The sequence below is a fragment of the Narcine bancroftii genome, chromosome 4 (genome assembly GCF_036971445.1).
Source record: "Narcine bancroftii isolate sNarBan1 chromosome 4, sNarBan1.hap1, whole genome shotgun sequence".
In the NCBI taxonomy this organism is placed as follows: domain Eukaryota; kingdom Metazoa; phylum Chordata; class Chondrichthyes; order Torpediniformes; family Narcinidae; genus Narcine; species Narcine bancroftii.
In genome coordinates, this window is record NC_091472.1 from 198006421 (window position 1) to 198019649 (window position 13229).

Sequence of the window (13229 nt, forward strand, 5' to 3'; positions counted from 1 at the left end):
GGCTAATCAAGAATCTACCAATCTCTGTCTTAAATACACCCAGTGACCTGACCTCTACCACTGCCTATGGCAACAAATTCCACAGATTTAACACCCTCTGGCTGAAGAAATTCCTCCTCATCTCTGTTCTAAGCAGATATTCTTCAATCCTGAAGTTGTGCGAGACTCTCCCACCATGGGAAACAACTTTCGACATCTACTCTGTCCTCAACTTTCAACATTCAAAATGTTTGAATGAGTTTATGAAATCAGGTGGGGAGTAGATAGGGGGAATGCAGGCTTTCTCTTCTGAGCTTAGGTGAGCCAAGGACATGGGTTAAGGGTGAAAGGTGAAAATGTTTAAAGAGAACATAAGGGGGAACTTCTTCACGCAGAGAGTGGCGAGTCTGTGGAACATGCTGCCAGCTGAATTTTGAAAGGGGGCTCGATTTTGACGTTTAAGAACAATTGGGACAGGCCCATGATTGGGAGGGTAATGGAGAGATGTAATCTGGGTGCAGATCACAGGGACAAGACAGAATAAAGGTTTAGCACAGACCAGATGGGCCGATGGGCCTGTTTCAGTCCTGCCAGGTTCTCTGGTTCCCTCCTCTCCAACACCAAGCCTGAACCTCAGAGCTTCTCTGACTTCCCTCAGGAACCCTCGAGGTTCTTTACACCTCCAGCATCCTCCTCCCTACTGCTGTCAGACTCAATCACGCGACAATTGGAGCTGTCAGTCTCTGCTGGTGGAAGGTGGGTTAACTGTGGCTCACGTTTGATCAATAAATCTTTTCCCTGCAGTACTTTGTTCTACAACAGTGATAATCAGCCTATAAAGATGGTCCACTACCCTCAACTTGCAGAAACACTGGAGATCATTGCCCAGGAAGGCCCCGAGGCCTTCTATAATGGGCAGATCACAAGGGACCTCATCAAGGATATTCGCAATGCATCTGAAGGTACCTGTCTTTCCTCCTCACCCCTGCAGCTTCCAGAATCACACAACTCAGGCAGGCTTCACTGCTTCCAGGCTTATACAGAACAAGGCACAGTACAGGCCCTTCAGCCCATGAGATTGTGCTGACCCATATAAACCTACTGCACACAACTAACCTTTCTATCCCTCACACCCATTCTTTTACTTTTTCTTGCATCCAGATGTCTACCTCCTAAGAGTCTTTTAAATGACCCCAATGTACTGAACTCCCCCGGCAATAATTTCTGGGCACCCACCGCTCTTATGTTTAAAACAAAAATTTACCTCTGATGCCCTCAATAAACTTGACTCCACTCATTTTAAATTGAGCAGGAAATTCACTGCTTATGTTCCAGTTGACAGTCATGGGGGGACTGATTTTTCCAGGAGATTACCCAGTCAGGGGTTTCCCCACTCATGGTTTGAATGACATGAGTTTGTGTGTGTGTGTGTGTGTGTGTGTGTGTGTGTGTGTGTGTGTGTGTGTGTGTGTGTGTGTGTGTGTGTGTGTGTGTGTGTGTGTGTGTGTGTGTGTGTATACAAGTATAAGCGCTCATGGTGGATGGCCCCAGGGTAGAGGGGTGGTAGCAGGGGTGGGTATGGGGGGTGGCCACGTGGTTGTGTGGGGTGGGCGCATGGTGTGGTTGCGGTCAATGGGTACATGGGGTGGTCATAAGTGGTGGGTGCATGGGGTGGTTGCGAGCAGTGGGCGTGTGGGGTGGGCACGAGCAATGGGCGCGTGGGGGGTCGCGCATGGAGGGCGAGTATGCACACATGATGCAGGGATGGAACGATGCACACAGACTCTGCTCACAATTTAACCAGACAACCATGAGTGATGGGTGTGCTTTCCACAGGAGGCAGCAACAGCCTCACAGAGGAGGACTTCAGGCAATACAAAGCATTGGTGGTGCAGCCCCTGAGAGTCACCTTGGGGGAGTACACCATGTACACCCCACCTGCGCCCTCACGGGGGGCTATCATCAGCTTCATGCTCAAGGTACTACAAGGTATGTAAACTATCCCTTATCTACCTCCCACTAGGAATGGTCCCTGCCCCCATCCCCTACCATTCTAAAGAGCTGGGGAGGTTCACCCTACACTACATCCCTCTGATGCCAAGCACAGACGTCCATCCTCTGTGCTCTCTAATGTGAAACCGCTCAGTGCTCACACCCTCCAGTCCTGGCTTAATGCCGTAACACTGGAAGGCAGCCCACATCCCTCACTGTAACACTGCAGCCACAGAGATATGCAAGCTCTCTTCGGTGACACAGTTAGTGTTGCGGTTTACTCAATGTTATTACGGCGCGAGCGACACGGGTCCGAATCCTGCACTGTCTGTAAGGAGTTTATACGTTCTCCCCGTGCCTGCATGGGTTTTTCCCAGTTTCTTTCCACTGTTCAAAATTTATTTGGGGGGGAGGGTTTGCATCTTAATTCTTGAATGTGGGGGGCATGGCTTGTGGGCCGATGGACCTTAAAAAGAGATACACTAAGTACAAAACTGTAAATGACCACAAATGCAGGATGGAAATATCGAGAAAAATCTCTTCAGAGGTATTTGATAAGGTCCCAAGTAGTTGGCTTCTCTGGAAGGTCAGATCGCGAGGGATCTATAGTGAGAGAGAGGGATGGATAGAAGATTGGCCTCATGGTAGAAAGCAGAGGATGATGGTGGAAGTTAAACAGGAAAGTCTGCACACGCTGGGGTCGAGTGCTGGAAAAAGCTCACACAACACCCACAGGAAGTAATGTTTGGGGCCTGGGCCTTTTGTCAAGGTACGAGCAAAATGCTGGCAGGTGCCTGAATCGCAAGGTCAGGGGAAGAGAGGAGACGAGGCTAACAGGTAAGAAGCCATAGGTGGTTATATGTATCAGGGTAGGGATAAATAGCTGAGAAGTGATTGGGAGAAGAGGGAAGAGGCGGAGGCTGGAGGAAAGAAGACAGAGGGATGGGGAAAGAGAGACTCTGGGAAGTGTTTAATGGAAACTGGAAAAGTTGATGTTAATTCTGTCTGATTTGAGAGTGCCCAGACAGAATATGAGGTGTGGTCCCTTCAATAGGTGGGGGTGGGGGGGGGCGGTGGTAGGGCATCAGTGTGGTAGTGGACAAGGCCATGGACAGAAAGGTCATTGTGGGAGCGGGGCCACTAGCAATAATGGAAAAGTAAGAGAATGCACTCAGATGGCAATTCAATACTACATTGTGTAAAAGAACGGATTTCTGCGAATTTACGAAGATTCAGGAATGTTTTGTGAAACAAATCTGCTGTCTACTAATAATAGTTTTCTGATATGGGACACGCTTAAAACATATTTAAGGGGACAAATTATATACTATACGAAGAATCTTAAGTGGGAACAAATGACAGAAGTAAACAGCTTGCAGAAGGATATTAAAGAATTAGAAAAAAGATCGAAGAACAGGACTACAAGAAGAATACAAATTACTGGAGAATAAAAAGCTAAGATATAATACAATAAAAACATAGGACAGGAACGGCTATATTAAAGACAACAACAATACTATGAGTTGGGTGAACTGGTGCACAAAGTTTTATTTGGCAGATTAAAACAGAGGAGTCATCAAGAATGATAAATGCTATAAAAAACAGAAACACTCTAGTATATAAGCAAAAAGAAATTAACATTTTTAGACAATATAAGACAAAACAAATCAGAATGTCTAGGAGATGAGCACGAAATGGAAGAATATTTGCTGAATGTCGAACTTCCAAGGCTGGAAGAGATAGAAAGGATAGAATTAGATATTCCCTTCACAAAGGAAGAAATTGATAAGGGCCTGGGCACCATACAGGCTAATAAATCATTGGGTGAAAATGGATTTCCACCTGAGTTTTATAGACAATTCAAATAATTATTAGTGCCCCTTTTAATGGATGTACTGGACTAAGCTGTGAAAACACAGACCCTCCCAGAATCATTCTCAACTGCAATTATTACAGTGAAACCAAAAAAAGAATTGGGATCCACAAAAAACTTTGTCATAGAGACCAATATCCCTGTTAAATGCTGATTATTTGATACTAGCGAGAGTATTGGCTAATAGGTTAGGACAATTCTTGCCAAACTGATACATATGGACCAAGCAGGATTTGTTAAAGGAAGGCATTCCTCAAATAGTCTAGGAAGATTTTATTTAATATAATACACATAGCTAAACCTCAGTGAAATCCAAGTATTACAATCTCCCTAGATGTGGAAAAAGCATTCGACTGTTTGGAAAGGCCCTTTTTATTTAAAACACTGGAAAACTGTGGTATGGGCAAAACATTTATAAATTGGATAAAACCTTTATACAAGCTAAAATATAACAAGTAATCAGGTGTTGGCAGTGTTCCTCTTGAGTAGATCGAGTAGACAGGGATGCCTCCTGTCCCCAGAGCTTTTTATTTTAGCAATTAAGCTGCTGGTGGATTTAATAAGAAGGGATCAGGGCATTAAAGGGTTTCAAAGTTGGGTAAAAAGAGCACAAAATCGCCAATGATGTGCTATTGTATCGATCAGAACCAGCTATGTCTTTGGAAAAAATACAAGGAACATGGAAGAATATCAAGTTACAAAATAAATATGGATAAAGTGAGATAATGCCATTAAAAAATTTTGAATATGAAAGACACCAAACAGGAAGTAAGTTTAAATGGAAGACAGATGGAATAAAATATCTTGGAATAGCAACTGACAATAACTTACAAAATCTGTTCAAACGAAATTATCTTCCTCTTCATGGGAGGATAGAAAGAGGCCTACAGAAATGGAGAGACTTACTGATTACTTTGGTAGGAAGGGTAACTGTGTCAAAATGAAAGTGATGCCAAGACTGCAAAACCTTTTTCCAATCGCTGCCTATTCCATTAACTAAAAACTTTTTAAAGCTACTAAACAACCACATTAGACAGTTCCAATGAAATAATAAGGTACCAAGCATTGGAAAAACTGACATGGGACTACAGACTGGAAGAACTTAGACTTCCACATTTCATAAAATATTACCTAGCTGCACAGGCTAGATTTTTTGCTGTCTTCTTCACTGAAGACGACCTCCCATCTTGGGTTCAAATTGGAATGTGCTCAATGGAGGAGGGGGAAGCAATGGATTGTAGTGTGGGCTACTGCTAAGAAAAACACAGCCACCATGTTGGAGGTTGTTAATGACAAACTCAAGCTAGCATGCTGGAACATCAGAACCATGCTAGACAAGGCTGACAGCCACCGACCTGAACGTCGGTCTGCCCTCATCGCACATGAACTCCTCAGACTTGACATCGACATAGCCGCTCTCAGTGAAGTCTGCCTTGCAGATGTAGGCAGCCTCCAAGAACGCGGCGCGGGCTACACACTCTACTGGTCTGGCAAGCCTATGGATGAATGACGCCTATCTGGTGTAGGCTTCATGGTCAAGAACTCCATTGCCTCCAAACTCGAAAACCTCCCGACAGGCCACTCGGACATGTCCATGCGACTCCCCTTCAAAACAAGCGTCGCATCACCCTCATCAGTGTCTATGCTCCAACCCTCCAGGCAGAACCAGCAGAAAAGGACAAGTTCTACACTGATCTGCGCAACCTCATTCAACGCACCCCTACAGCCGACAAGGTTGTCATCCTTGGTGACTTCAACCCTCGCATCGGCAAAGACTCAGAAACCTGGCCAGGAATCCTGGGCAAGCATGGCGTCGGCAAGTGCAACGACAACGGGCGCCTCCTGTTGGAGCTCTGCGCAGAACAGCGGCTTGTCATTACAAACACCCTTTTTCAGCAGAGGGACAACCTGAAGACCACCTGGATGCATCCCCGATCCAAACACTGGCACCTCCTGGACTACGTCCTGATGCGAGAAAGAGACAAACGAGATGTGCTCCACACCAGGGTCATGTCCAGCGCGGAATGCCACACTGACCACCGGCTGGTTCGCTGCAAGCTCAACCTTCACCAAGCCAAAGTCCAGGAACAGTAAAGCCCCCAGAAAGAGGTTCAATGTTGGAAACTTGCAGTCAGACGAAGTGAGAGGAAACTTCCAGGCAAACCTCAAAAAAAAGCTTGAGGATGCAATCCGCCTCACAGACTCGTCCCCTGAAACCCTCTGGGATCAGCTGAAGACTGCCATACTGCAATTCACTGAAGAGGTATTGGGCTTCTTCTCCAGGAAAAGCAAGGACTGGTTCGACGAAAACAACCAGGAAATCCAGGAGCTGCTGGCAAAGAAGCGAGCTGCCCACCAGGCTCACGTTGCAAAGCCGTCCTGGCCAAAGAAGAAACGAGCCTTCCGTCGCGCATGCAGCCATCTTCAGCACAAACTCCGGGAGATCCAAAATGCGTGGAGGACTAGCCTCGCCAAACAAACCCAGCTCAGCGCAGACATTGGCGGCTTCAAGGGTTTTTACGAGGCTCGAAAGGCTGTGTACGGCCCCTCACACCAAGTCCAAATCCCGCTGCGCAGCTCAGACGGCAAAGTCCTCCTCAGCGACAAGATCTCCATCCTCAACCGATGGACAGAACACTTCCAATCTCTTTTCAGTGCCAACCGCTCAGGCCAAGAATCCGCCCTGCTCCGGCTCCCTCAACAGCCCTTAAGGCTAGAGCTGGATGAGGTCCTCACCCGGGAAGAGACATATAAGGCAATTGAACAACTGAAAAGTGGCAAAGCAGCAGGTATGGATGGAATCCCCCCAGAGGTCTGGAAGGCTGGCGGCAAAACTCTGCATGCCAAACTGCATGAGTTTTTCAAGCTCTGCTGGGACCAAGGGAAGCTGCCTCAGGACCTTCGTGATGCCATCATCATCACCCTGTACAAAAACAAAGGCGAAAAATCAGACTGCTCAAACTACAGGGGAATCACGCTGCTCTCCATTGCAGGCAAAATCTTCGCTAAGATTCTCCTAAATAGAATAATTCCTAGTGTCGCTGAAAATGTTCTCCCAGAATCACAGTGCGGCTTTCGTGCAAACAGAGGAACTACTGACATGGTCTTTGCCCTCAGACAGCTCCAAGAAAAGTGCAGAGAACAAAACAAAGGACTCTACATCACCTTTGTTGACCTCACCAAAGCCTTCGACACCTGAGTAGGAAAGGGCTTTGGCAAATACTAGAGCGCCTCGGATGCCCCCCAAAGTTCCTCAACATGGTTATCCAACTGCACGAAAACCAACAAGGTCGGGTCAGAGACAGCAATGAGCTCTCTGAACCCTTCTCCATTAACAATGGTGTGAAGCAAGGCTGCGTTCTCGCACCAACCCTCTTTTAATCTTCTTCAGCATGATGCTGAAACAAGCCATGAAAGACCTCAACAATGAAGACACTGTTTACATCCGGTACTGCACGGATGGCAGTCTCTTCAATCTGAGGCGCCTGCAAGCTCACACCAAGACACAAGAGCAACTTGTCCGTGAACTACTCTTTGCAGATGATGCCGCTTTAGTTGCCCATTCAGAGCCAGCTCTTCTGTGCTTGACGTCCTGTTTTGCGGAAACTGCCGAAATGTTTGGCCTGGAAGTCAGCCTGAAGAAAACTGAGGTCCTCCATCAGCCAGCTCCCCACCATGACTACCAGCCCCCCACATCTCCATCGGGCACACAAAACTCAAATCGGTCAACCAGTTTACCTATCTCAGCTGCACCATTTCATCGGATGCAAGGATCGATAATGAGATAGACAACCGGCTCGCCAAGGCAAATAGCGCCTTTGGAAGACTACACAAAAGAGTCTGGGAAAACAACCAACTGAAAAACCTCACAAAGATTAGTGTATTCAGAGCCGTTGTCATACCCACACTCCTGTTCGGCTCCGAATCATGGGTCCTTTACCGGCATCACCTACGGCTCCTAGAACGCTTCCACCAGCGTTGTCTCTGCTCCATCCTCAATATTCATTGGAGCGACTTCATCTCCAACATCAAAGTACTCGAGATGGCAGAGGCCGACAGCATCGAATCCATGCTGCTGAAGATCCAACTGCGCTGGGTGGGTCACGTCTCCAGAATGGAGGATCATCGCCTTCTCAAGATCGTGTTATATGGCGAGCTCTCCACTGGCCACTGAGACAGAGGTCCACCAAAGAAGAGGTACAAGGACTGCCTAAAGAAAGCTCTAGGTGCCTGCCACATTGACCATCGCCAGTGGATTGATATTGCCTCAAACTGTGCATCTTGGCACCTCACAGTTTGGCGGGCAGCAACCTCCTTTGAAGAAGACCGCAGAGCCCACCTCACTGTCAAAAGACAAAGGAGGAAAAACCCAACACCCAACCCCAACCAACCAATTTTCCCTTGCAACCGCTGCAACCATGTCTGCCTGTCCCGCATCAGACTTGTCAGCCACAAACGAGCCTGCAGCTGACGTGGAGATTACCCCTCCATAAGTCTTCGTTCGCGAAGCCAAGCCAAAGAAAGAAGAATTCAAATCTAGCGCGCGCCCCTTTAAGGGCAGCGTGTGCTCAGAGATCGCATGCACAATGATGTTATAACTGCTGCCCCAGGCGCGCGCTGGGCTGGAGACGCGATGGAGGGGGAAACCCTCGTTGGCACCCTCTTCTCATTGCTGCCCCGCCATGTGGCATTACAAGCGGGGCTGGTTCACCACAAGAGATTGCGCTGCCACACAACCCACCCTCCCCCTCCCCAGAACCAGCTACTCGTCCAGCCGCTTGGGTGGGTGGCCCCAGCGTTTGGGCACGGCCGTTTGGAATGGCCGTGATTGGTCTAAATGTGCCACCTTAAGGAGGACTACAGTGAAAAGTTCGCTTTCCCTCTCTATGACCAAAGTAAAAGTTTTGCCAGACTGCTGGATGACCTTGTACGGGGACTGCAACGGTGCTGTGTGCGGTCCGCACCGAAGAAACACGAACTCCGACATGTCCAGCTCTTTGGGAAGATGGGTCGAACAAGTGCCGTGATGAGTGGGTGGCGGGGGCGCTAGCGAGGAGTGTTTGCTATGGAGGTCTGCCCAAAGGTTCATGTGCTCGATGTGGTATTGGAATCTAGGCCGAAAAACTCTCTGGGCAATGAGAGAGGTGCACCGTACACCAGTTCTGCTGAAGATGCCTATAGGTCCTCCTTGGATGCTGTTCTGATGCCGAGGAGGACCCAGGGCAGTTTTTCTGTCCAATCGGGGCTTGTGAGGCGAGCCATGAGAGCCGATTTCAGGTGGCAATGGAATCTCTCCACCAGACCATTTGCCTGTGGGTGGTAGGTTGGGGTTTAGTGGAGTTTAACACCCAGAAGGCTTGCCAGTTGTGACCAGAGAGTGGAGGTGAACTGGGCGCCTCTGTCGCTCGTGATATGTGCCAGGACTCCAAATCTGGCTATCCAGTGACTGATTAAAGTCCTGGCGCACGTCTCTGCAGAGGCCTCTCTGATGGGAATGGCTTCTGGCCATCTCGTGGTGCGGTCGATGACTGTGAGCAGGTAGTGTGCCTCCTTGGACACTGGCAGGGGGCCTATGATATCGACATGGATATGCTGGAACCTCCACATTGCTGGGTCGAACCGCTGGATCAGGGCCTGTGTATGCCAGTGAACCTTGGAGGCCTGGCACTTGGTACAGCTCCTTGCCATCTTGGCCACCTTTTTGAGCCCATGCTATAGGAATCGCTCTGCCACCATACGCACTGATGTCTTCACTGAGGGATGGGCTAGGTCGTGGACCAGGCTGAAGGCTCTCGACCTCCACTGCGGTGGGACTACTGGGTGCAGTGAACCGGTGGAGATGTCACAGAGCAGCGTGTCTGGGCTGTTGGGCAACTGAATGCCTTGGAGGTCCAGGCCGGAGATGGCAGTCCGGAGGGCCTGTGTCTCTGCGTCCTCCTTCTGCGCTTGTGCCAGCTGGGTGTAATCGAGGCTGGGGCAAGGGTGTTGATTGTCGGGCGGAAGATTGCATCTGTAGGAGAGGTGGCGTTGCTGGCGAGCCGACCACGGGTCCTTGGCCATTGTGAGCGCCTGTGTGAGGGGTTTGTGGTCCGTGATCACCGAGAATGGCCTGCCCTCCAGGAAACACAGGTATTGTCGGATGGCCAGGTACAGCGCCAGGAGCTCCCAGTCGAAAGCGCAGTACTTGAGCTCCGGCGGAAGAAGCTGTTTGCTCAAAAAGGCCAGTGGGCGCTACGGTCCATTAAACCATTGTTCAAGTACACCCCCTACGGCAGTGGCTGAGGCGTCCACCGAGAGTGCAGTGTATGTCTCTGGGCGCGGGTGAACCAATAGGGTGGCGTTGGCTAGGGCGTTTTTCGTTGCTGTAAAAGTGCTCTCTGCCTCCTCCTACCAGGCTTATACTTTGCGACAATCAAAGCAAACAGCGGCCGCATGATGTGGGCGGTGCCTGGGATGAACCGATGATAAAAGTTTACCATCCCTTTGAATTCCTGCAGACCCTTGAGGGTGGTGGGTTTGGGGAACTGCTGGATGGCCATGACCTTTTCTGGTGCTGGGGCAGCCCCTGCTGCTGAGATGGTGTGGCCTAGGAACTGCAGTGTCTGCTTGCTGAACTGGCACTTGGCCACATTGACCTAATTCTACAGGCGGGCAAACAGGGTGTGGAGGTGGGCCTTGTGTTCCTCGTGGTCACAGCTGGTGATAAGGATATCATTAAGGTAAATAAACACAAAGTCCAAGTCGCTACCCACTGTGTCCATGAGGTGCTGAAAAGTCTGAGTCACATTCTTGAGCCCGAAGGGCTCGCGCAGGAATTCAAAAAGGCTGAAGGGGGTGATGATCGCCATCTTACCAATGTTCTTGGGGTGGACTGGAATCTGATGATAGCCCCTCACCAGGACGACTTTGGAGAAGACTTGGGCGCTGTGGAGATTGGCCGTAAAGTCTTGGATGTGGGAAAACGGGATCCTGTCCGGTGTGGTCGTGTCGTTCAAGTGGCCAGCGCCCAGAGGATTTGGGGACCATGTGGAAGGGGAATGCCCAGTGCTGTCCAGATCGTTTCCCTGGTAGGTACACAGTTGCCTGCACTTACGAGCTTGTGCCCCCCACCGCTGATGGTAAAAGCACCAGGTAGTATGGTGCTCCACTGATGTTCTTGGAGGGGGGGTGGCTGCGGCTGGCTGGTTCCTGGATGAGTGACCTGACTGTGGACAGCTTCATTCTCCTTGGTGCACCAGAGGGTGTCTGCTCGAGCTGCGACTCTGCGTGTGTCCATGAAGTCCTCATCCGCCAGAAGGAGCTAAATGTCCTCAGGCATTTGCTCCAGGAAGATCTGGCGGAACAAGAAGCAGGCTTGTGATCCTCCCCCAGTGCCAGCATCTCATCCATGAGGGCCGATGGTGTGCGGTCCCACAGCCTGTCCAGGTGTAGGAGTCCGGAGGCACGTTGTTGAGGGGAGAGACCGAAGGTGCCCAGGAGAAGGTTCTTGAGGGCAGGATATTTACCCTCAGCTGGTGGGTGGTGGATGAGATCGTCCACTCTGGCTGCTGTTTCCTCATCCAGAATGTTCACGACGTGAAAAAACATCGTGGTGTCTGCAGAGATGTATTTGAGGCGAACTGCGCTTCTGCCTGCCCAAACCACGTACGTGGGCGATGGGTCCAGAAGGGTGGCAGTTTGATAGCCACAGCCTTGACCTCAGCGGGATCCATGCTCAGAAAGATGTCTGGCTTGTCGGGGTCACCAATGTAGCGTGGGCTACAGGGGGGCAAACAGGGTGTGGAGCCACACAGCCACCACGTTGGATGTCGTTAATGACTGTTTAATTCAAATCTAGTGTGCATGATGATGTCATAACTGCTGCCCCAGGCATGCGTTGGGCTGGAAACATGATAGAGGGGGAAACCCCCGACGGTGCCCTCTTCTCATGGCTGCCCCACCACGTGGCATTACAAGCAGTGCTGGTTCGCCACGAGAGAGTACGCTGCCACACAACTTTATCTATAAATGGAGTTCCAAATCACTAAGGAAAAAGACAGATAACCCCACTCTCATACATATGATTAGAGCGCAGCAAGAAATTAATGAATGTATTGGAAAAAAAGTAGGGATATCAATAAAAGCACCATTGTGTAAAAATGTTTAATTGCCTGTGAACATGAGCAATAGAATATTAATTTGTGGTATGACAAATATATAAGATATAGGAAGGAATGTGCCAGTGGTTCTCAACCTTTTTCTTTCCACTGACATCCCACTTTAATTATTCCCCATTCCATCGGTCTTCTGTAACAGATTACTTAAGGTGGTATATGAGTGGAAAGGAAGGTTGAGAATCACTGCACTTGACCCAATTGTTACTGAAATATTTTGCTTGAGAAAGATTGTCATTGGCCCATTTCTTTTGGAGTTATGAAACCATGCACATAACGAGTCAATTACGGACTTTTTCTTTCCGCCCACATACCATCTTAAGCAATCCCTTACTAATCATGGAATGGGGAATACTTAAAGTGGTATGTGAGTGGGGAAAGAAAAAGGTTGAGAACCATTGTGTTACACAAATACAGAGTGACCAATGGGACCTTCTTCTGTTTTCTCCAGCTTAGATCATTTTTAAGAGAAAGATGGGGACTGATGTTGACCCCATCTGAAATTAGTGCAACTGGATGAACAGTTGGGATGGGGAAATACACCCAAATTTTTAACAAAAATATACTCTGGTCTCCAGAGCAAAAGAGAAAAACTGGGGATTCAGAGCTCAAGGGAAAGATGGGAGTGGACTTGGGTGTGGTTATTCCAGAATGAAGCTGGTCAGATTGGTGTAAGGATAGCATGGCATCAATTATAAATACAAGATATGAACTGGTTCAGTATAATATTTTAACACCAATTATATCTTACCCCACATGCCATGTGGTCATGCATGAAAATAAGGGCATTTCGGCACGAAATGACGGAAGAATTAACCAGGATAACGGGAATGGCCTTCAAGGGCAACCCAAACCTATATCTATTAGGTAATATCATGGAAATAAGACCAAATATCAAATCTCATTTATAAAAACAGCACTGGCAGTAGGGAAAAAATGTATTGCAATCACTTGGAAGTCTGACTCCCACCTACTTTTAGCATGAAGGACTGCGGAAATGAACAGCTGTATCGCTATGGAAAAAAAAATCACGTGTAACTTAAAGAATAAATATGACACTTTTGTCAAGGTCTGACAGTCACACCTGCGCCATAGAGGGGCCCAGATACAGTAATAAAAAGGAATAAAAGTAACTATTATATATACAAAAATTTAGTTTCCCCAACTGGACTCTATGTATTTAAAATATATGTAAGCGAGGAGGAAGGAGGGACTTTTTTTTTGTTGTGTTT

The 13229-nt window shown here is 48.5% G+C and overlaps 1 protein-coding gene across 1 annotated transcript in view; it reads left to right on the top strand.

Moving 5' to 3' along the window:
• Positions 1-13229, top strand: part of LOC138761441 (glutathione hydrolase 5 proenzyme-like) — a 56968-nt gene that overhangs the window by 22913 nt on the left and 20826 nt on the right. Inside the window, exons 5-6 of the mRNA XM_069933581.1 lie at positions 784-941; positions 1816-1968. Of these exons, the coding sequence (XP_069789682.1) occupies positions 784-941; positions 1816-1968 (311 nt within the window). The remainder of the gene's footprint in view (positions 1-783; positions 942-1815; positions 1969-13229) is intronic.